Consider the following 24,775-nt stretch of genomic DNA (forward strand, 5'->3'; position numbering starts at 1 on the left):
TGAGTCCCTGCAAGATCTTTGTTCAGTCACTTCCCTGGCCTCAGTTTTCTTATCTGTATAATGGGGAGGCTGATCCCTGCTCTAAACTACTATCCAGGGTGACAAGGAGGTCAAATGAGCTCATAACTCAGAGAGCCCTGAGGGAGAAAAGCGTGATTTAAGAATCTCTTGAGATTCTTTGATGCAAAGCAGATTGTTATCTCTGGCCAAGTCTAAAGAGATAAAGCCATTAACTCCAAGTCATCCAGTGCATCCACAGGCACCAGTGTACCCAGGGGTACCCCAGAGGAAGACAGGACTCACAGGCCCAGCACCACATTCTGGTCCTTGCCTCCCAGAGGCCTTTCCCCCCGAGAGCCTGTGGAGGGAGAGCAATGGTAAAGGAGAGAGGCTGGAAAAATGACTCCCCAGTGAGCTGTTCCTCTGAGACCCGGGCCTGAAGCTCCCTGCTTGGGCGTGTCTTATAGAGCAGCCAGTGCCTGCAGCAGGGATGTGTTGTCAAATCTCCAGCCCTTTGCTCAAGCCCTTCCCTCGACCAGGAATGTCTTCCCTTCTGCCTGTTTCCTGGTGGGCTTCTAGTCAGCCCACAAGGCACCACTCAGGCTCTGGATCACGTGGGGCGAGCTTGGTGGACAACTCCAGTGTCAATCATTTGGGGGAGAGGTGAGTCTTCAGGGAGCAAAGTGTAACTCAGAGGGCAAGGCCAAAGCCGTTGGGAGTGGGCGATTATGCCTTTCCCTGTGCTTCATTTTCTAGCAGCTGGATTTCTGGAGTCTAGATGTGCCTGAGGATAATAACTACAATGGTAATAACAATAACAGCTAACATTATTGAGATTTACTATGTGCCAGGGCTTGTCCCGAGCACTTTACATGTACTTATTAATTTACATGTATTAATCCTCACAGCAACCTGAGTAGGCACAGTTATTCTTTCCATTTTACAGATGAGGAAGCTGGGGCCCAGATAGGTTAAGATACTTACCTGAGGTCACACAGCTCTGAAGTGCTGGAGTTCTGAGGATTCTAGAAGGGGCTGCTTCAGAAGTCCAAAACAGGTCCATGTTAGTCTCTGGTTATTTCCTTGTTTGTCATCAGCTGTGAAACTTCCGAGTCCTTCTTATATTGGAGCATTGAAAGGGCAAAGTTTGGAGGAAAGAGACACTCCCTCCAAGAAAATGACACCCAGTCAGGAGTCAGAGCTACCATCTTAGCAACCATCCCTCTTTCTGGATTTGTCCAGGAGACTCTCCAAGCCCTTGGGTGGAGGGGTGGGGGCTCAGGTGGGGAAAGGCCCAGTGAAAACTGCCCTAAACTATCATGGGCATTTATTGGCTCACAAAATAGAAAAGTTCAGGAGAAGGGCTGGCTTCAGAGCTGGCTGGGTCCCAGTGCTCAAATGCTGCTCTCAGGAGGCTCACACTCACCATCTCTCAACACTCTCCTGTGTTGGCTTCATTCTCAGGCAGGCTTCTCCCCACCTTGGAGCGAAGGTGGCCCCAGCGGCTCCCTTTAACAACTCCAGCCAACACTGTAGCAGAACTCTTTCCCAGCAGTTCCCACAAAAATCCCAGGGCTGACTCTCATTGGGCCACTTTAGGTCATGTGATCATCCTTGACCCAATTGCTGTTGCCAGGGGGCGGGGCCTGGGTCACGTGGCCAGACTTGGGACTGAGAGTGGGTGAGGGGGACCCCTACTGGAAGAAGGGAATGCAACTGGCAAAGACAACCAGTGTCTGCTACGAGCCTCTGGAGGAAACTATGCATTCCTCACCAGGCAGGCGGGGGCGGGTAGACTTGGTCTTTAGGGATTGCAGTCCCTCCTCAGCCCAACCATGGACTTCTATGACACTTCTCTTGGTCGCTTTCTCTGCCTGCCTCCTCGCCAACCTGTCCCCACCCCACCTGGCTTCCGTGCTGATTGCCTTCGCATCACCTACGGGCACACGGGCCCTCCTGCCAACTCCTGATCTCCTGCTCGACCTACTGCCCAGTTCCGTAGCTGCCCTGCCCCCACCTCCAGGCTGGCTTTTTCCAATCCATGCCATTCACTAGCAACACTGCCCCCAGTCCAGCAGAGCCCTGGCTCAGAAACCTCCAACCACTCCTTAGCGTCCACAAGGAAAAATGAGCTTCTTAGCTCCATGCCTGGACTTCCTCACCATCCTAGGAGCCTCCCTGGTCCCTGCCATCAAAATGCACCTCCCCCTCAATTCCAAACTGTGCTGGGCATCCTAATGCACCAGCTTATCTGCCTAGAGAGAAAGGGTCAAGTTTGAGTCACTGCTGCCCAGGGTCCAGTACACAGGTGGTGCTCAACGAATGCCTGTAAAGCCTAAATTTCCATCCCTTGGGCACAACTGCTCCTTGAGGGAGATGAGAAGTCAGACACCTCCACAGAGACAGACAGGGAGCTGAGACAGAGAAGGTAAAGCAGAACGCCTGAGACCGGGGGGGTAGAGACAAGAGTGGCAGAGAGAAGGGGGGAGATCCAGAGACAAGTCTGGAAGGAAGGGACCTTCATCCAGAGACTGAGACCCAGGGAACAGACCACAGGGGCACCGGAGAGAGTGAAAGTGTGCCCGCTAAGGCACTTTTTTTGTTGTTGTTGTTAAGCAAACAAGGCCCCTATGATTTGTGTTTTGTCAGGCTGAACTTTCCATATCAGTTTATTTTGCTGAGCAACCAATCCCGGTAAAAACACTGGAACATGTTAAAAAGGAATGGGGTGGGGAAGAGAGTCAGACAAAACAAAAAGGAGAGAACATTTGCCTGCAGGTCGGTCAACGGTCAACATGGGTGACTTAGCACAGGCCTCGCTAGAACAATTGTCCCACCCCCAGGGCCCGGTTTCAGGTGGAGAGTTGGAAGAGGAGAGACTGCACAGAGAAGAAAGGAAAAAGTCCACTGTGGGAGGGAGTCTGAGCTGAGCGGGAGAAAGGGCCCGAGTTGCTGGGGGTGGGCGGTGGGGTGCGGGAGAAGGGCCCTGGGGCAGCTCTACCTCCAGCCTGACCACGAGTTAAGACAAGTCAAGACAAAGCTGCTGGTCAACTGACACCTCAGAGTCCCTGCCACGGGCCAGAGCCTCCCAAAGTCAGGGACGCAGCAAACTTGTGTCCTGGGCCAGGACCCAGGCTGGGGGGCCAAGCGTGGCTGTAATTTACACCGGGGCTCTGACGCGGCAAGAGGCTGTCTGCATAAGGTGGCAAACAACAACTGCCCACAGCATCCAGCTGGTGCTTAATGATGGCAGCGATCACGACCGACCGCGGGAGGCGGAGGCCACAGTGCCTGCGTGCAAGTTGTGTACAAAGTCAGGGCCACGTGGCCGTGCAGGAGACGCCAGAGCAGCCGGTGGGGGACCTTCTCACCATCCACGGGATTTTACTCTGTATCATCATGCTACAAAAATCGCATGGTGTTCATGATTTGAGTTTTTATTTTCTGAAATGGAACCATTGTACATTGTACAAACCATATCTACTGATGGAATAAATAAGTGAAAAATTATACTGCTGTACAACACACCAAAAAAAAAATCGTAAGGAAAAAAAAAAATTAGGTAACAGTGAAAAAAGGTCTTTATACCTCTAAGCAGGTCCTTGGCTGATAATGAACATTCCAAACCATGACATCGTTGGTAATGGGAGGTCACCACCCTATGAGTCGGTCTACCGCCTTCGGGTTGTGGGGGTAAGTGCCAGCACTTTGTGGAATGTGTAGCTGCAGCGTCCCCAACTTCCAGTTTTCGGGGAGTTCGGGGAGTTCAGTTTGCCCCGGGAGCCCTTTAGGCCGCGGGGCCTGGTGTCCGCGGAAGGCATTCGCTTAGGAGCCCCGCCTCTGGCTCGCCGGCTGAAAGGTCTTAGATTCTGTGGTGGGGCTGGGGGCGAGGGGTGGGGAACGGCGGCTGAGGAGCGAGCCGCGTCGGGGAAGGAAGCACGTCTGGATTTTTGCAGTCTCATCATCCCGCGTGGAAGGCCTTCCCGGCCGGCGTGGATGGAGTGCAGGGCCGCTGGCGCTCTGCCTGGCGTGGCCGTGGCGGGGCCCCGTCGGTCCCGACCCCCGGCCCATTCCTACCTTCAGGCACTTCAGAGAAAAACTAACGACAGCCTCGTATCCTGGGCGTCCTCTTCGTTCATGCTTAACCGTGTCCACTCCCCTTGCCTGTCGAGAGGACCCTGCTGTTTCCACGGATGCGTGTGAGATTCTCCTTCAGCTGTCTTGCTTGTAACCTCTCGTTTCCCAAAAAAGAAGAGGAAATAAATATCCAAATTCATCTTTCATCCAAATGGAGTTTTGCTGCAAAGGAAAAAGTTAACTCTTAACTCTATAGGGTCTGGAGGTAAAACCGCCTTGAGATATGCTGAGAGGTAACGCAGGACACAGTTCTCCACAGAACTGCCTGCCTGAGGGGCGAAATGGATAAGGATTTTTTTTTTTTTTAAGACAGAAACCTTTCGGCATCGCTAACTTTAAGATTTTCAAAGTTCGTGTTTTTTTTTTTTTCTTCCCTTGTTTCAGGAGACATTTTTGCATGAGGTATTTGAAATTCAGGAACATTTTGATTCTTCTTGAAGTGCAGGAAATAGATTGGCTCCCTTAAAAAACAAGTAAGAGCCTCACCCTCAGACACGCTTAGAAAATGGAACCTGGCAGACACTCCCCACGGTGGTCAGGAGAGAGATCCACATGTGAAAAAGGTGGTACCTGAATATGCACCAATTAGCCAAAACAAAAACAAAAACAAACAAACAGAAAAAAAGAATAAAACAACCAACGAAACCCTCGGAACCCTCCCTCCCCGCCATACAACTCAAAGGGAGTTGGAACTCCAGTGCAGTAAAGAAAGCTCAGGAAAAGGGTTAAGGTCTGAGGAGTCCGTATAGGAATTAATAGCAAAACAGGCCTCAGAACCAAACAATTAGGCAGTTTGTCCAAGGGGGGGCGGGCATCTCCATTTTAGTGAGATGAAGCTGTCCCAGTGCAAGCAGGGGATGGAGGCGGGGGAGGGGCCCGGTTGCCCCTTTCTGGAGGAGTGCAAAGCTCTCCAGTTCCTCGGTGCTTCCTTTCTGGCCTTCAAGGTCCAACCCTCAAGGCCCGCTCCCCCGCTCCCCCGTGGCAGCGTCTGGGAGCGTCGGCGCATCCGGGAATGAGACACCATCCAACTGTTTGCTCTGGGAGTCGGAACGGTATGTAGAAGCAAGAGGATTTTGGATTTTGGCCAACTGCAACCTTGCCTCCTCTGCAGGTGGGGACAGGTGGAGCTGGGGGGGAGGGCGGCGAGCAGAGGGCAGCAGGTGACTGTGGATTTGAAATCCAAGCGATGTCCTATGAGAGAAAGTTCAGCACCAGCTACTCCTGCCGTCTGCTCCCAGCCTCCTCCGCCCCTTTATCGTCTTAAGGAGACAATCCTGCAGTCAGCGGCAGAAGCCAGTCCATCTTCGGAGGTGTGGGAGAACGCCGTGTGGTGGCGGCAGAGTGGGAAGTGCCAGGACAATCGAAGGGCTCTGTGGAAGCCCTTGGGGACAGTGCCCAGACATCGGAGACTCCTCGGACCCTGGAGGCTGGTGCTGTCCCCACCTGGGGCTCAGGGTGTGTCCCTCAGCCCCCTGGACCAGGAAGTCAGGCTGCCGGGGAGTTCCTGCTCTTCTGCAGCCTCGGACTCTCCTTCTCCCTGCCTGGTCCGCTCCAGCTGAAGTCCTGGGACAGGGAGGAGAGAGATGTGAGGACCGGGGCAATGGCTGCCTGAAGTGAACCAAGAGGGCACTTGCAAGGGGAGATGCAAAACAACCAGGAAAACATGCCAGAGGTCACCTCAAGGGCACAAGGCACAAAAAAAGAAAGTGGAAGGAATCAGTTGAACAGTGAAAAGCCCCGATGAAAAAGCGAATTCCTGATTGGTACCACCCTCAAATAGCTTACATCCTTAAATAGAGGAGTGGAAAAAAAAAAAAATACAGCAGCAACACAAATGTAATCTTGGCTTCAGAGACAGTGTGCAGACGCTCCTGAGCTGTCAACCCCGCCTTCCCCAGGACAGTCACTTCAAGATTCGAGTGTTTTGCTTCACAGCAAGAAGTTCTTCAGTGTCTGAGAAGTTACGCCGTTCTAGGTTTTCTTGGATTTGCACTTGGTAAACTTGAAAAGTTAGTAGTTCCCTTCGCACCCAACAGGGATCCGCTCGGGTGAGGTTGTTCTAGAATTAAGCCTGCTGATGCATCTCCCGTGAGAAGTGGATCAGAGGACTGAACTCGGTGTCTACATCTCCTCGGAGTTTTGTTGCGATGCTTCCAGTTTCATCTTTTTGGAGGGTGGCACTCCTTCCAGATCCTTGGGGGAAGAAAAAGAAAAGAGAAACACAGGTTGAGACCCCAGGAAAGCGACTCAGGTCAGCCGGGAGGTTGCAGATCAGCCCAGGAAGGACCCAAGGGCGGGCATCCATGGTTCTGACCCTGTGACCCTTTCGTGGATTCAAAAAGGTTCATGGACCCACGAGGAGCCTCACACCCAAGCTGCTCCTGTGTCCACCAAGCCCGTGTCACTCATGTCTTCCAATCTCTCATTAGCTGCAGGGTAATTATATCCGCAGTTTCGGGTTTACCTCTGTAAGCTCGAAGGCTAGACCAACCTGGCCGTGTTAACAACTGCTCATCCAGGGCTCAGCACAGGTGCCCAGCCCGGGGCAGACACTCAGCACTGTGGAATGTACACAAGTCTGTTATTCTGGGGGAAGGGTCCATAGTTGCCACCAAATTCCCAAGAAGTCCCGGGACTCAAAAAAAAGAAAGTTCAGGGCTTCCCTGGTGGCGCAGTGGTTGGGAGTCCGCCTGCCGATGCAGGGGACACAGGTTCGTGCCCCGGTCTGGGAAGATCCCACATGCCGCAGAGCGGCTGGGCCCATGAGCCATGTCCGCTGAGCCTGCGCGTCCAGAGCCTGGGCTCCGCAACGGGAGAGGCCACAGCAGTGAGAGGCCCGCGTACCGCAAAAAAAAAAAAAAAAGAAAGTTCAACGCTCACTCGTCTGCCTCTCCCTCGACCTTCTCACACCACCATCCCAGGCAGCTCCAACCTGACCCACCACCCGAATCCAGCTCCTGACTTTGCCCGTCCTAACCGGTGCTCCCACAGCTGGCGACAGTACCACCGTCTGCCTGGGATACAGCGGACCCTGGAGCCCTCCCTCCTCTCCGTGCCCCCATGCCCAACTCCAACTCCAGGGACCCTCGGCCCAGCCCCTCTGCCCTCTGCCTGTCACCCTGTCCACACCTGAGCCTCCAACCTCATCTGGCTGCTGCAGCCGCTCCACGGCTGCCCTACCCGGCCTTGAGCAGAGCCCAAGAGATCTTCTCAAAGTAGCGACCCTACATAGAATGCCGTCCCACTGGCCTCAGAACAGAATCCCAGCTCTTCGCCAGGCAGAGGCGGCCTCCCGCTCTCCCCTCCGTCCCGCCCTCCTCGTCCAGCCTCCCCGTCCGCTCCTCAGGACGGCTCCAGTCTCCGGGCCTGTGCCCCCTCGGCCCCTCTGCCTAGAAGGCCTGCCCTTGCCACCCTGACTTCTCAGCCCTCCCCTGCCCCCCGCTTCCGCCGTCCAGGAGGGCACGCTGCTCCTCTTACGCATCTCCTCGCTGCCCCGCTCCCGTCCTCCTGCGGCGTGAACCGTGGCCCGCCTGCGTCTGTTGTCTCCCGGCTGTGTCTCGGCGCCCCCCGCCCCCGGCCGACCCCATCGTGAGCCCCGCGAGGGCCGGGGACCATGTCTGCTGGCTCACCCGGGCTATCTTGTACCCGGCTTACTGCCCGACGCACAGTGGGTACCCAATGAATGTGAAACAGAGAGCCCCAGGCCTTGATGTAGGATGTGTGTGAGTTTCTTGAGGAAAACCCGGAGAGCAGGTATGGCAGGGAGGCACCCCTCCCTTTTCCTTATGGAAGTGCTAAAAGCTCGATCTAAAGGTAACGGGAGAAAGCGGGCCGCCGTGCCTTCCGGGGAAGGTGGATCCCGTTCAGGTGAAGTGTCTGCAGAGCGCTTGCATGGGGGGCGCGGTGGGGGACAGTATGTGAGCTTGGGAGTGGACTCTGGAGACAGGAGAACTGTCCTGCGTAAGGGAGAGGGCAGGAGGGAGGGGGTGAGAAAGGGGACGGGGAGCCTTTTTTCTTTTTTAAACAGGAATGGCTGAACATCGATGCCAAGCTGTTTGCTTTAGTGCGGCGCACCCTTGGCCTTGCTCACAAACCTAGCAGCTCTGGAGACAGGTGGCATGTCTATGTGAGCATGAAAATGGCAGAAGAGGTCCCATTTCAGGTCTGGGTCCCCGGAAATGGGAGTGGGGGGGGACGTGTTAGACTGGAAGACCCCTGGACTTTCAGATGTCAGTGGAAAGCATTACATGCTCCCAGGGTGTGGATCAAGGTTTCAAGCTATCTTTCCTCCACTGAGTTCAAGAGGCCAGGAGACCCCAGCTGCTTCTTGGTTTTACCAGCTCTATCTACATGAGGCTTTGATTTGTATCGTAGTTTTAATCAAATGGGCTCGTGCTATGCTCGAGGCCCTGCCTTGTGTTTTTCATTTCACATTGTGAGAATATTTCTTTGTTCTCTATCTGTACCTGGGTCAACACACTCTTTTTAACAGCTGCATAGCAGGCTGTTTTATCCACGACCCCAGATTTATTTAATCCTTCCGGTACACTTAGGTTGTGGCCGATTTTCTGCCACTGCAAACACATCTTTCATCAACACCACCTCTGTGTCTTTGGGCCTTTGGAAGGGTGTTCTACAGGCTGAAAGGGGGCTGCAGATCCAAGGGTATGGAGATGTGAAAATCTGAGAGGCACTTTCCCTTGCGGAAGGCCTGGTTGAAGGCTCCCCAGAGTACAGACAGACAGAAGTACAGACTTCTTTCTGCTACTTGTCAATTTCTCCCCAGGTATGAAAATACTCAGCAAAGTGGAAACAGTTTGATTAGTTGAAGTTTTGATACCTGAGTCCTCAGACCTCTTAGATAAGCACAGAGGGCTGACGGTAAAAAATCACCATGGAGGCCGAGGCAACACTGGGGCATCTCGTGCGCGCAGCTCTGTGTTAAGTGTGTTACCCACATTCTCTCCTCTCGCCTGCACCCTGGCCCCAAGACAGTTCCATGATCCCATTTTAGCAGCTGGAGATACTGAGGCTCATGTGTGCCAAGTGAAGGATCTGGGATTCGAACCCGGGACATTTCCTCCTGTCCACAAAGCCACCTGAGCCTGCACTGATTCAGACCAGATTCTGGCAAACAGTGATGACCCAGAAAGGGGCCCGAGCAGGGGGAGTGTTGTCAGTTGCGAAATTCCAAAGGATGACTCATCGGGCATTTAGGATTTTGAAGTCTTATCTTCCCAGCTCTAAGGGAAGTTGACTTTGGGTCACTGAGACCGGGCAGTGCTTTTGTGGACCCGAATAAACAAAGTGGTGAGGCTGAGGCTGGGATAAAGGACCCACCCCAAGGGCCAGACCCGTGTGTCTCCTCCTTCACCATGGGCCCCAGTGACCAGCTCAGACACAGAAGGATGCTCACGAATCCTGCTCAGTGAATACCAGACAGTTCCAATCGTCCAAAGAGCAAACAACGAAACAAAACAGCAAAACACCTTTTGACGTACCCCCGACACCCCAACGGGCTCCTGGCCGATCTGGCTGCCCCTCTGAGACCTCGACCGAGGTACCTGAGAGACTGTGGACGTCTCTGCAGCCAGACCCACATCTCCAGATGGCTGCCGTTCTACTTGCTCTGAACTGTTCATCGAGTTTTCCATTGAAGACTGTGAATTCTGCTCATCAGAAGCATCTGAGGGAAAAAGCAAGACGACAGAAGCTGTTTTCAGACACGGGAGATGCGGAGCCAGATGGACCAACTACTAAAAATACCTGGAATTGGGTAGTTTTGTGGCCAGGCGGTCTGTCGGGACTGCAAGGAGGCTGGGGGGCTTGGGAAGTGTCTTGCTTATTCTTAGGGATCTCATTGGAAGCAGCCAGGCCCCACTCTGGCCTTGCAGCCTCTGACCCTTCCCCTTGCACACCTATTACCTACCAAGTGCCCCGAGAGGCCACCTAAAGGATGCGACAGGATGCTCTGTGCTGCGTGCACCTGGCGCCCTCTGGTGGACACAGCATGCTCCAACCATCATGGCTGCTGACTCCTCCCTCTTCCTTTAGGAAGCCTGCCTTCTCCAGCTGGGGAATCCAGAGGTAACTGCCCCTTTGTAAACATTTCTCTTAATAACATGGATATTTTTCGGATTGTCATTGCAAGAAACAGAAAATACAGAAAAAAATTAAATCACCAACTATCTTGCCATCCACAGCTACCACGCCACTAACATTTTAGAGGATTTAGTCCCATCTTTCCGGATGTTTTCTCCCTACATGCATACAGTTCTACACTCTCCCCAAATAAGGATCTCATAGTATTTTGGAAGACTTTCTCCAAAATACATGTCCTCAAAAACTCTGTAAATACAAGAGCCTACAAGATGGCTACATAGCATTCTATCAAGCAATCACTTATTTAATGAGTCCTGTTTTGCCAGTCATTTGAGCTGTTTCTCATGCATCAGTCTCCCTGCTCCCCCCACCATGTTCCTTTAGCAGAAGGAAGGTGCAGGCCATAGCAGGTTGTGTGAGGTGATGCGGCTTTGGAAGAACGGGGAACGGCCGTTGTACCTGAAGCTTATTTTGGCACAGAGCGCATGGAGGGCGCAGCCACTTCACGCCCAGGGCCCAGCTCTGCTTGCATTCAAGACACCAACAACATATGTCACCCTAATTTGTAAAAAGTGCACTAAAATACTCAAGTATGCCTTACTTTCTGGGGTTTCTGAGGCAGAGGCATAACAAAGGGGAAAAAAAATTCCAGGCTTAAGTTTTAAAGCAGGCAAGCAATATGGGGAAATGGGGGAAAGTAGACAGCACTCCAGGGCTTGAGGACAGCAGGGCACACAGGGCTGGGGACAGGGCAGGAAGGAGCTGCAGTCCTCCTCCCAAGGAGGCTGACCCTCAGCCCGTCCATCCCAGGGGAGCCCAGGGGAGCTTCGGTTAACACACGCTCTTACTTCCCCTAAACCAGCAGTCCTGATGGCTCAGGGCAGTGCCAGGAACCCCGACATCCCGTCAGGGTCTGAGCTGGGTTCTCCTGCCACCACGGGGAGGATCAGGGGTCCACCTCACTGTGGCCCCTGGGCTACGCCTACAAGCTCGTGTCTGGGGAGGGGGACACAGGGTCTAGAAACCGGCCTGGGTTCTAATACTGCCTCTGCCACTTGTTCCTGGGTCTCAGATCCCTCACCCTCCGTAAAGTCAAGGTTGACAGTAGCCGCCCTGTTGAGCCACTGTGAGGATTAAATGGAAAGACAGAAGTATCCAAGCAGCAAAATAATCCCAGGTGGGAGTAAATGAGGGATTATCTAGGGCAGAGAAACAAACTCCCCATAAACCTGACATATCTTTGGTATTTTTAGTTTTACCTTTAAAATCCATGTAACAGCAGTTCCTCAAAAAGTTAAAAATAGAATTCCTGTACGACTCAGCAATTCCACTTGTAGGATAGACCCACAAGAACTGAAAACAGGTCCTCAAACTGAGACCTGTACACAAATATTCACAGCAACACTATTCACAACGGCCAAAAGATGGAAACGGCCCAAATGTCAATTAACAGATGAACGGATAAACAAAATGTGGTCCATCCACACAATGAAATATTATTCAGCCATAAAAAGGAATGAAGCACTGACACAGGCTACAATGTGATGAACCTTGAAAACATGATGCTGAGTGAAAGAAGTCAGCCAGAAGTCACATATTACACGACTCCCTTTATATATATGAAATGTCCAGAAAATGTTTCTGTCTCTGTCCACAGAGACAGAAACCAGGTTGGTGGTTGCCAGGGACTGGGGGGAATGGGGAGTGACAGCCAAAGGATACAGGGTTTCCTTTTAGAGTGATGAGAACAGTTTGGAACTGGACAGAGGTGATGACTGCACAACATCATGAACGTGCTAAATGGTACTGAACTGTTCACTTTTACATGCTTCCTTTTTTTTTTTTTTTTTTTGCGGTACGTGGGCCTCTCACTGTTGTGGCCTCTCCCGTTGCGGAGCACAGGCTCCGGACGCGCAGGCTCAGCGGCCATGGCTCACGGGCCCAGCCGCTCCGCGGCACGTGGGATCTTCCCGGACCAGGGCACGAACCCGTGTCCCCCTGCATCAGCAGGCGGACTCTCAACCACTGCGCCACCAGGGAAGCCCTAAAATGCTTCCTTTTATGCTATGGGAATTTCATCTGAATTAAAAAAAAAGAAAATATCCATGTTAACCTTATATTCTAGTTCATAATACATGTTTGCTTTAACAAACCTTTGTAGTTGTTATCGTCCTCCTTCTCTGTGACTACAGATCCTTTTCTGCCCTAGCCGGTGGGCTTTGCAGAGTGGAGAGGAAGGTAAGGGCCCCATTGCAGGCTTAGAAATCATGAAGGTGGCCGGTCACCCAGAGAGTCACACTAACCCCTTGACCGGCCCAAGAGCGCGGTGGGAACTGTCCTCAGAGCTGGCGGAGCGTCCCAGGCCTCGCTGCAGCGGCCTGATTCTCTTAACCCGACAGCAGTGGAACGCGCTCAGGGGAAATTATTTTCCGAGGGCCTAAATTTAGTCCAGGGAGTTTGGACATTATGTCATTCCCCGAACTCACTCAGCAGTAAACAAGTTCAAAGCAAGGTCAACAGCTGGCGACCAAGCCGCCCTGTCCCGCAGGCAGTAGGCCCCAACCTGGGAAGGCCCAAGGGTCCGCCTCTTGTCCTTCCCGCAGGAGCTCGGCAGCCCCGGGCCGTGGGTAGGCAGGCCTGGCCGCCAGCGCGGTCCCGCCTGGTCAAAGCTGGGCAACTGTGCCGGCCCAGAGGCCTGGCCCGGCCAGGAGGGACCCCGGTGTGGCTCCCACCTGGACCTGTGATGGTGCGTGGGGCTGTGGATGGTAGGGCAGAGACTGTGGAAGCACCGACCCCAGACGTAATCCCGCTGCCGAGCTCTACTGGACCCTTTAGGGCGAAGGAGCCACAGACCCCAAACATGGGAGAAACGAGGCCATGGCCAGAAAGTAAGAAGCCACTGGGACTTCCTGGCGGTCCAGTGGTTAAGACTCCGCCCTCCCAATGCAAAAAAACAAAAAAACAAAACAAAACAAAAAAACCCAACCCAGCAAGCAAGAAGCTAGGAGTGGTCGGAACGGGCCCCGCAGGCCCCGCCCCCAGCTCCCCAGGATCGCTCTGCCCTCCCGCTGCCCCACCCCCTCGAGCCCCGCCTCCTTTCCAGCCTCCTGAGTTATTGGTCTCATCTTATGAACAAGGAAGCAGGAAGGCACGCAGGAGGTGATGCCGCTGGCCTGAGACCACTCGGCCAGCAAGGGTCGGCTCAGATGTGACGAGCTCGTTCTGTGTCCACGGCCCCGTCCCAGCACCTCCCCCTGGCAGGCCTGGGCGGGCGGGCCCCACGGGAACGAGAGGGGATGCCCACGTGCTGTACACGGGAGAAGGCGGCGCCAAAGTCCCTGGGACAGAGTTCTCAACTGGGGACGATTCTGTCCCCTGCTCCCCCAGGGGACATTTGGCCCCATCTAGAAACATTTTTGGTGTCACGACTGGGGGTGGGGCATGCTACTGGCATCTAGTGACAGGGGTGCTTCTTAATACCCTGCCACGCACAGGACACCCCACAGCAAAGACTCATCCGGCCTCACATGCCCACAGTGCCCAGGCTGAAAGGCCCTGCTCTGCCGTTCCGCCCACCGGCTCGCTGGAGGAAGACCCCGCAGGGCCTACGGAGGGCGTGCCCTTCGTCTCCACAGCCCCCTTCCAGGGCCGCGTCCAGCACACCCACTCACACCTGAGCAAAGAGGCAAAGAGGCGTGCACACAAGACTCCCTCCAGCACTGTCAGTGTAGGAAAAAGACAGAAACAACCCAAATGACCACCAACGCGGGGACTATTTAAATAAATCATGGCACATTCATGTCATTGAATGATAGGCTGGTAAAGAAAATAAGACATGTGTCCTAACGTGGAATTATCTCCATGGTGATGGCTAAGTGAAAGCGTTCTAAAGAGAAAGGTTATCATCTCATACAGATGCTTCTAGGTGCAGACTCTCTCTGGAAGGCTACAAAACAGACTCAGCAGTGGTCCGCCCTGAGGAGGGGGAGGACCCTGGAGAGCTGGGGGCGCACTTCAATCTGCATCCTAATTCATGGTTGTTTCCCCTGTGTAGGGTTACCTGCACCCTCTGCACAGAGGTGCTCCTGGCACATGGGCATCTTCCCCCGCAGGTCCCCAGGCACTGCCCTGCAGTCCCTTCTGCCTGGGTGGCTCAGTTCCCTGCTATCTCTGCTCATCCTTTAAGACTAAGTCAGACAGCACCTCCTCTGGGAAGCCTTCCAGGCTCCCTTTCCTTACTGCATCTCACGGTGAGCTCAAAAGCCCCCTTAGGGGCCAGGCAGTGCCATGAATGAGTCAAATATTTAATTCAGACACAAATAAGCTTTGTAAAGAAAATCTAAAGGAATATTCCTTCTTCCTCAAAGAAATGTGCATTCCCCCAGCCTCTCAGCCTTTTACTTTTCCACTCTTACTAGAGAAAAAGGTTCAAGAAACATATTAACTTTCCTTTTAAATCAACAATGAGAAAAACAGGGAATTCCCTGGCGGTCCAGTGGTTAGGACTCTGCGCTTTCACTGCCAAGTGCCCGGGTTCAATCCCTGGTCGGGGAACTAAGATCCCACAAGCCACGCAGCCAAAAAACAAACAAACAAAAACGGAAAACAACAGTGATCTCACGGTGTAATACATGGCAACTGCCTTTGGCCTCAGCATCAGGGAGACAATAGGGCGTGGTGAGGAGTGTGGTAACTGGTGAATGTAGGTCCTCTTGGCCCTCTCTGGAGAGGCAGCCACATCTCTGCTCTAGCTGGTTGCTGCTCGATGGAAATGCAGGTCCAGTATTGCCAGATCTTCCCACTTTTCAAGAGAGGCTGGAAATCGATCTTATTTTAAGTGAAATTGCTCAACTTTTAAATTTCGGCATCGACAACCTGCTGTAAAGCACAGGGAGCTCAGCTCCGTGCTCTGTGATGACCTAGATGGGGGGGAAGCGGGGGAAGGAGGTCCAAGGAGGGGATATAGGTATACATATAGCTGATTCACTTCACTGTAGAGCAGAAACTAACACAACATTGTAAAGCAATTTTACTCCAATTAAAAAAAAAATTTTTGGCATCGAGTTCCAATTAAAAATAAAAACACCACTGGGCTCCATGGTCACACCCGCACACCACATGCTCCATCTAGTCTGCCTGTGACCTCTGTAGACTGTAGTTCTCAGCTTCAAGTGCTTGTCTTGCCCATGAGTTCTTGGGAGTCAGGAGTGGGACTCAGCTGACTGTCGCCCAGGACTGGCATGGAGCTTTGCAGGGGGCTGACATGGGTGAAGTGTGTGGAACGGAACGGAACGGAAGGGGATGTGAATGAACTCCGCAACACAGGACGGCCTTCTCCCAAGGAGATGCACGCCCTCCCCAAGCATCTGGAAGCCCGGACTCCAGGCCAGCTGCCTTGCCCCACCAGGTAGAGCATATCAGCCTGGACCTCTCCCTGGAACCCCCAACTCTGCACTCGGGCATCTGCAGGCACTCCAGATGGCCCTGGCCCTGCCCCTCCACCTCTCCCATCACAGGTGGCGGCAAGGCCAGGGCCCACACACTGCCCATCGAACACACTCTCACCTCTGCCCCCGAAACACACCTCGATATTAGACAATCAGGGACTACTGTTCAATTTCTTAGGTGCAATAATGGTCATCGTGACTACGTAAGAGAATGTCCTTATTTTTAAAAGATGCATGCTGAAGTGTTTAGAGACAAAACGTCATAAGGTCTACAACTCAATGTCAGATGGCCTCAGAAAAAAATACTTTTAAGCAAAGCAAAAAAAACCCCAAAAAACCAAAAAACCAAAACAAACCACAACCCCCCTCCAACAAAAACCAGAAACCCCAAAACATTAAACATTAACAACTGACGAGTTTGGCTGGTGGGTATACAGGAGAGTATTATACCATTTGTTCAATTTTTCTGTATACTGGAAATTTTTTCATTTAAAGAGAATCCAGAGGGACTTCCCTGGTGGTCCAGTGGCTAAGACTCTGCGCTCCCAATGTACGGGGCCCGAGTTCGATCCCTGGTTGAGGAACTAGATCCCACATGCCACAAATAAGAGTTTGCGCGCCGCAACCAAGACCCAGTGCAGCCAAATAAATAAACATTAAAATAAATAAATAAATAGAAGACTCAAGATTAAAAAAATAAATAAATACATAGAGAATCCAGAAGCCTCAAAATAAACAAACCTATAAATACACATATACATGTATATTGTCCTCCACAATCAGACCCCTTCTTACCACATAATCAGCCACCATCCTCTCCCATCTGGACAACTACAGTAGCCCCCCCGCTGGTCTCCCTGCCTCCGCCCTGGCCTCCCCGTTGTCTGATCTCAATCACGGCAACCAAGGTGATCCTTCATATCACGGCATTCAAACTCCCAAAGGCTCCTGTCTCACTCAGCATAAAGACCCAGGTCTGTGAAGTGGCCTATGAGCCCCGACACTCGAGGTCCTGCCTCCTCTCTGACCTCATCTCGCTTGTTGAGACCCTCATGCCTTCTTCTCCAGCCATGCTGAGCATGCTCCTGCCACAGGGCCTTTGCACTGCCCCCAATGTTCTTCTCCCACCTGGCTTGCTCCCTCCCCTAACCTGAGCCTCATTTGCTCTCATGTCAATTTTTCAGTGAGGCCTTCCCTGACCATCCTATTTAAAATGCAACCCTAACCCACTCCCCTTTCTTACTTTATAATTCTCCAAAGCACTTATTTTCCAAATATTACATTGTATATTTTTAATTGCCCCTCAAGAATATGAGCTCCAGGAATTACCTTTCTTCTACCGTCACCTTCTGGGGGTGGCACTTGGCAGGACCTCCTTAAAGACCCTTCCAACTGCCTGGCTGAAGGCTGGCTGGAGAGAGGCCCCTCTGAGCCCAGCCCCTGAGGGCACATACCTTCGGCCCCGGGGAGCTCCTTCCCATCGGCCTGGGCCTCATCCGCCTTGGCGTCGGTGCCATCACCGGGTGCGGCCGAGTTGGGCTCGGGAGCGGGGCTGGAGTTGCTGCTGTTCTCCTGTTTGATGGGGGAGGCGTCTGCAATGGAGCTCTGGTTGCTGTTATCATCTGCACGGCGGGGGAACAGAACCACAGCGTGAAATGCCGCGGCTGCTGACTCAAGGCGTGTGGGGGGCTCAGTCCCCCTGGCCTTGCTGCCCGCAGCCCTACAGGATGCTCTCCCGGGGGAGGAGACACCTCTTCCTCCTGAGGCCCCTGAGCTGCCCACCCAGGGCCGCCCCACACGTCCTGCGCGGGGTGGAGGCTCATCTGAGCTCCCCGTCCCCGACTCACTGAGGGGACTCCTGTATTAGCGGCAGCCGACCGCAGACGGTGGCCCAGCACATTGAATATCTTTGGGCCAAAAAAAAAAAAGGGGTGGGGGGACTTCCCTGGCAGTCCAGTGGTTAAGAATGCGAGCTCCCACTGCAGGCAACATGGGTTCGGGTTTGATCCCTGGTCGGGGAACTAAGATCCTACATGCCACGCAGTGCGGCCAAAAATAAATAAATAAAACAAAATCTTTGGGGGTCACGTGAGGTCTCATTCTGGGTGAAGAAACCAGACATCTTGTGGGCCTGGCTCTGAAGCACTGCAAAGGCCAAAGCGTGGTCCCACAAGGCAGCATTATCAAACCGTTTCATCGATCTGATCCAGCTCTGGACCAATTCCACTTGATACAAAATAAAAGGGAGAGAGAGAGCAACAAGTTCACAACAGAAAGTGGATATTGTGTAGGACAACTGGCCCAGGCTTCCCAACAAGTCAATGCAACTAAAGAAAAAAAAATAAAAGGAGACGCAGGGAAGATTACTGTCGTATTACAGATTAAAGAAATTTAAGAGACCTAACAACTGGGCGTGACATATGGAATTTATCTGTACCCTGTTTTGAATGTGCCAGCTCTGCGAGACATTTTGGGACAAATGGGGAATCTGAATACAGTCTGGAGTTTAAAAGTAAGGAATTAATTTTGTTAGCAGTGATAATGGTACAGTGGGTAGATAGAAATGTCATTTATCAGTGATGCGTGCTGAAGTGTTTAGGTACAGACTTAAGTATCATGATGTGGGGAAATGTACTTTAAAATCTTCTAGCACGGGTTGCATACAATTGTCAGAATTCCCTGAATTTTACACTCGAGAGCTGTGCATTATTTTACTTGTAAATTGTAGTTCAATTAAAAAACTTAACACATTAAAAAAAATAGATGAGGCAAATGTGGCATAATGTTATGAAAACCTAGGTGGGTAGGCATATGGGTTTCATCACACTATTCTCTCTACTGTTCTCTATTATGACATTTTTTCATAATAAAAAGGAAAAGGGGAAGAAAGTTAGCTGGGCAAGGGCATTAGGGGTTGAGCTGGGGGGCCAAGCTGGGGATCCTGGGGCACATCCCCCCCTTGCCCTGGACACCCTTTCTTGGCCACAAAGAGTCTTTTTGTTTGTTTGTTTGTTTGTTTTTGCAGTAGGCGGGCCTCTCACTGTTGGGGCCTCTCCCGTTGCGGAGCACAGGCTCCGGATGCGCAGGCTCAGCGGCCATGGTTCACGGCCCCAGCCGCTCCGCGGGATCTTCCCGCAACGGGGCACGAACCCGTGTCCCCTGCATCGGCAGGCGGACTCACAACCACTGCGCCACCAGGGAAGCCCACAAAGAGTCATTTTATTATCTTTTTGGCCGCACCGTGAGGCTTGTGGGATCTTAGTTCCCCGACCAGGGATCAAACCCGGGCCCTCAGCAGTGAAAGTGCCGAGTCCTAACCACTGGACTGCCAGGGAAGGCCCCACAGTTTGCCTTTTGATACTGAGTTATTCCCCAAGGGGGTGCACCATTCCTGGGGGTACTGCAATACCAGGTCGATGTGTGGAGGGGACACACATCCACACATAGCAAGCTCCTATTCCAACCGCCTGCTCCAAAAATCCGTTCAATATATTGTCCTTGGATAGAGGATGTATCAGATATTAAACTGATAAGAACAGATACTACACTTGATCTTAGCCGAAAGGCCGAGAAGCGAGCAAAGAGTCATTTTAAACTACAGATACCCATGTGGTGTTACCCTGCTTTTCTGGGCCATGCTGTGCACCTGGGACCAAGGCCATTTTTGTAAAAATGAGAGAGAGAGAAAGAAAAAACAGAGACAGGGAAGGAAGGAGAGGAGAGAAAACGAGAAGCACGTCAACACATCCAGGGCACCTACTACATGCTGGGCACCAGGCCAGGGCATTTACAGTCACCCCGTTTATTCTCAACAACCTCCCAGATGGGGTAACTGAGTCCCAGCAGCAGAGCCCCTGGCTCGGGCTGGTCTGCCCAGCCCCAAACTCCGAGTCTCTCCTCTACCTCAACCTGGTGAGGAAGCGCCAGGCAGCCCTGCAGCCCTGACTCGGTAAATTGCATCTTATTTTAAGTGTACTCTGGGGCGCTCATTACACAAAAGCATCCTCTCGTGAATTCTGGGACTTACAAAAAAAAAAAAAAGATATAAACTCCCTCGATTTACCTTTCGAGAAAATCTCAGCCTCCTCCCTATGCCAAGATACATGGCCGTGTGTGTTGGAAGCACAGAAGGCAGAGGCTCAGCCTATGGGTCCCAGCATTAGGTCATGCTAATTAAGGACAGTAAGCGCTAATGTTTAACGAGTCAGCTGCCCTGAGCCTTGCCTGGCAACCTGGTAACGGCGCGACCCTGATGCTTGGGCTGACCTCAGGTGGATCCTGGAGACTAAACAGCTGGATGCAGATCCCTGTCCCTTCATGTCCTCCTGTGCCCATCCTCCCGCCAGTAACCTTCCAGATAACTCTAACCAGGCCCATAGCTTTCCCTGAGCGTTCACTCCCTACAGTCGGACTTGGTCTTTCTTGGCTGCACATGTACTAAAAGGGAAGGTGAGCATGATTCCTGAGTCGGGGACCTGGGTTGCTCAGTATTCTAGATTTTTCTGGGGTGTTACGTATGGGCTAGTGGCCATGAACTTGAATTCTGCCTCCTCCAAAGGACCGCAGATGGCAGCACTGGCATTTATGAACTTCCTAACTCTGGACAAGTTACTTCGCCTCCTCGAGCCTTAGCTTCATCGTCTGTACAAAGGTGGCTCGTCACCAGGATTAAATGAGGTAATGCCCAAAATGGGCTTAGCAAGATGCTTGGCACACTGTGACGGCTTCTTAAATGTTAGCTACTGACACGCCAAGGCCTTTAAGGGATTATCTTATTCAATATTCATAACGGCCTTGTGAAGTAGGCATTACCACCCCAAGGCTACGTGTTCAATACCCAGCCCAGGATCACGCCATGACGGGTAGATCCTAGGAGAGTCACATTAGAATCCAGGTGGGATCCCGCCCTGTGCTCGAAAAGGTTCTCACCTGTAATTCTATGAATTAACTGAAACTGAGCCAGGCCAGGGGCCTCCTCGGTCCCCAGAGGGTGGGGCTGCTAACCAGTGACAGAGGGACAGGGTACGTCCCAACTCAAATACCTATTTCTGAAAATGAAATGCATCCCAACTAAAATTATACGGCAGTTGTTGGTATGTGCGTGCGTTTGTGACACTTTCTTGACACGTTAACTGTCAGCGAACACCCTCCCTGTGCTTCTCTGAAGCCAATTCAGCAACAAGCAAGACTCCTTGCCCTTGGAGCTTGTGACTGTTTTCCAGACTAGTCAGTTTGGGCAAATGGGGAAGTTTGCTGGCCTCCCTTCCCCCAGAGTAAGACAGCCCGGGCCTGGAGGGCTACAAACTAGATCCAACCAATATTCCCTCTTGATTTACTTGTTTATTTATCTAACATCACCTTGTTGCGCAAAAAGGCTTGGGTGGTCAGAAGTACAAAGACGCTGAAGCTGGGATCAAGACAGAGAAAGGCAAGTGCTGGGAGCTCTTAGACCGGCAGGGCCAGGCTGGGGACAGAACAGGAGGTGAGCCTGGTGGGCCTGGAGAGGCCACGCTCTCCCGGCAGGGACAGCTGCTCCTGCTGCAGCGGGCTGCGGCCTCGAGGAAGAACGTGCCCAAGGGCTGGCGGATCTGATTTCTCAAAGGATGGGAGAAACGCAAATTTTCTGATTTATAAATATCAGAAACTCAATTTCTTAGAAACTTTTGGTTCAGATCTCTGAGGTTAGAAGTCAGGTAGTGGTTTTCCATGGCGGGGTGGGGAATGACCGGGAGGGGACACCACGGGGACTGCCGGGAACATTCTGTCCTGATTTGGGCTGGTGACAAAGGTGTGTGCAGTTTGTGAACATCTCATGGAGCCACACACTTACGATTTGTGCCTTTCCTCTCAGATAAAAAGGTAAAAAAAAAACCCACCAGCAGCATCAAAACAACTGCAGACTGGCTAAAGCACGTCAACAGCCTGGATCTGATCAGTGGGACACTGGTTACAACTTCTGAAACAAGACAGCAAAGGAAGTTAGGCAGTCGATGTAGAAGGGAAGGTCCCAGGGTCCCAGACTGATTCACATGAAGTCAGAAATCCAGTTAGAGCTTCCCAGTAGCCCAAGCGAAATAGGAAATAAGAGTCAGGAGGGAAAAAGTTAAGATCCCCCCCAAAAAACTTCCTGGGCACATGGGACTAACAGAACATGTCCTGTGACATTTGTGTCACTGGGTGAGAAGGAGGTCTTATTTAATGTCTCTGGCTCATGTATGATTCTTGGCTTGCTGCTCTGGGAAAAGCAGCTTCTTCTCCTCTGCTGAGCCTCCTCCTTGGCACACAAGCCTCCCGGTCCTGCCCAGCCCTCCTACCCCTCGACTGGAATGTGAACAAACCTGCTGGTAAAACAAAAACACAACCAAGTGCTGCGGGCAGGAGAGGGGCCCGGCTGGCTGGCTGGCTGAGGGGAGCTCACCGTGCATGTCCACCATTCCCGGGGAAGAGCTGTTCTCCGGGGTGGTCACCTCTGAGCCGCACTTCTCATCTTTGCCCTTTTTCTTGTTCTTGTTTTTCTGGAGGAGAAAAATGATGCAGAAACCGAGTCACCAAATTGTGTGTGTGTGTGCACGCACCAGTGAGACCCTGGGGAGCGGGATGAATATTTTATTCCGCTGACTCATCCTGGAGCCCCCAGGGCTCTGGAGGGCTCCACTGGCCCACATCTGAACACGTCCCATGAGGAGCCTCACCTGCTTTGGAATCAAGGAGCCCCGTGGAGGGGAGGCTTCCAGGGCTGGGCTGGGGGTAAGGCTGCCTTGCTTCTGGGGCCAGGCCCGCAGGCATGCAAACACCCTGGCTGGCGGGAATTTCCTCTGGGGAAAAGGCCATGGTCACCCTGCCCGAAGCAGGTACAGTACAGGGATGCCAGGTGAGGGATGGAAAAGACAGCTCACACATTTCCACTATCTTCAGGCCCCTGGAACTGCCTTCCTCAAAGACAGCTGACTTCTAGCCCGACACTGGGGACCAGGTGAGGAGGGAAAGCCCAGGGGAGGAGGGAAAGGTCAAGGGGATGCTTTTTTTTTTTTTTTTTTGCGGTATGTGGGCCTCTCACTGTTGTGGCCTCTCCCGTTGCAGAGCACAGGCTGGGGACGCGCAGGCTCAGCGGCCATGGCTCACAGGCCCAGCTGCTCCACGGCATGTGGGATCCTCCCGGACCGGGGCACGAACCCATGTCCCCTGCATTGGCAGGCGGACTCTCAACCACTGCGCCACCAGGGAAGCCCAAGGGGATGCTTTTTGTACGTGGTTCCATCTTTTACGAACGGAATGGAATTGTGTGGAAACAACCTAACTGTGTCCATTGGTAAAAGACTTGTTAATCACATTACAGTACATTCACTCAACGCAGTGGGATGCAACAATTACAGAGTCCAAGTACAAGCTCTTCCTGTACTAATATGGAAGGATCCGCAGAAATATGCACATATTTAAATATTTCAGTGTCTCCAAGATATATAAAAGAAAGGTGCAGAACATGGGAAAAGGATGCTGCCGCTGGTGGAAAAGGAGGAGCATAAATGGGCGTGTGTTTGTATCTCTGCACACACAAGCTCTCTGGAAGGATAAACAAACACTGGTTGTCTCCAAGGAAAAGAGCTGGATGGGGCTGGAGGTGTTCAGCAGGGATGGGAAGCAGATGTATAAAAAGATAAGACTGTAAAAAAAAAAGTAACGTTTGAAGAATCTGCAAGCCTATAGAAACAGAAAGTAGACTGGTGGTTTCCAGGATCTTGGGGAGGGCATGCGTTTTGTTTTCGGGGTAATGAAAATGTTCTGGAATTATAGCAGTGATGGTTGTACAACTGTAAATATACCAACACGGACTGGCAAACTTTAAAAGAGTGGATTTTATGGCATGTGAATCGTTTTAGTTTTAAAAAAGAGTTTTAAAGTAACAAATGAATTTTGTAACATGTTTTACCTATTTAAGAGAAGACAATTTTCAAGAGTTCTGAAGAAAAAAAGAAAATAATGCAACCACGTCATTACTGGGTGTTTGAAAACAAGAAAAGAGGGACTTCTGTTGGCGGTCAGGTAGTTAAGGCTCCATGCTTCCAATGCAGGGGACGTGGGTTTGATCCCTGGTCAGGGAACTAAGATCCCACATGCCGCGCGGCCAAAAAAAAAAAACCCAACCAAAAACAGAAACATGAAAAGCTATCCCTTCCCACTGCAGATTACCGGCCACGACCATCAGAGATTCGGATGCAGCTATCCAGGGTGCGGCCCAGGAACCTGCATTTTGTTGAGACTCCCAGGGGATCTAATGCTCAGCCAGGCGTGGGACCCACCACCCTAGAGAAAGGGGGGAGGAGTATTGTACATCTTGGCTCAGAGATGACAGAGAATTAGCATCCAAGCACTGTCTGCACAGCTGTGCTAAGTTCTTCCCATATGATACACTGCCTTTGCTCTGTTGCAGAAACCGCAGGAGCTAGATGTTACTGTCCCACAGCACAAAAGAGGGAACTAACCCACCAAGATGGGGTCACCCGCCTGGCATCACAGGTTAATTGGGGGTCGTCTGTCCAAATCCAGATCCTGAGGTCTTTGCCCAGCCCCAGGCTGCCTTGTCCTTCCTGATAGCCCATATATTACATTCTCTCCTTCGTCACAAGCCATTTGGCACTTCCCTGATGTCTGTTTCATGCTATTCTATAATTATCTTTCCCCAACAAGATTATAAATTCCTTGAGAGCAGGGACCACGTCTTCTCAAATGCAACCGGCATTTATACAACACCTAATGATGTGCAAGGCGCAGACGTGGGCAGGAGCCAGGAGCTGCCTTCGAGGAGGCTGGCTGCACTCTGCTCTCCCTCCGGAAGGCCGGCACCAAAGGCCAGGACAGTCTATGTCGGTGCCTCTGGGGAAAGCAGCCCTGGTGGCTCCACGAACCAGCCCAGGCGAGGACCGGAAGGGATGACAAGCCCCCACGTTCTCAGCCCAGCACGGACACACCCAGGGGCCGCATGTGATCAAAGGGTCACGAATGGAGCCTCAGCCCTGCCAGCAGACCCAAGACTCGTGGGGCAGGTCACTGGAGATTGTGGAGGGAGGCTTTATCCCGAGGTTTGTTTTTTT

General features: G+C 52.2%; 1 protein-coding gene across 3 annotated transcripts in view; it reads right to left on the reverse strand.

Annotated features, from left to right (window-relative positions):
* Positions 1–3,426: 3,426 nt before the first annotated feature.
* The window catches only part of BCL7A (BAF chromatin remodeling complex subunit BCL7A), a 31,752-nt gene continuing 10,403 nt past the window's right edge, over positions 3,427–24,775 (reverse strand). The window contains exons 3-7 of one of the 3 annotated variants that reach the window (XR_014017317.1): positions 22,105–22,201; positions 17,141–17,308; positions 9,639–9,823; positions 5,923–6,330; positions 3,427–5,700 (exon numbers count right to left, since the gene is read on the reverse strand). Coding sequence is in view for 2 of the 3 variants with exons in the window: in XM_081252384.1 (XP_081108510.1) it covers positions 6,259–6,330; positions 9,639–9,823; positions 17,141–17,308; positions 22,105–22,201 (522 nt within the window). In the remaining variant the exon portion in view is untranslated. Of the gene's footprint in view, positions 6,331–9,638; positions 9,824–17,140; positions 17,309–22,104; positions 22,202–24,775 lie in introns of all 3 variants that reach the window. The other 2 variants (XM_081252384.1, XM_081252385.1) reach the window with 2 other exon arrangements.

This window comes from Mesoplodon bidens, assembly GCF_964165515.1.
Source record: "Mesoplodon bidens genome assembly, chromosome: 13".
Classification (NCBI taxonomy): domain Eukaryota; kingdom Metazoa; phylum Chordata; class Mammalia; order Artiodactyla; family Ziphiidae; genus Mesoplodon; species Mesoplodon bidens.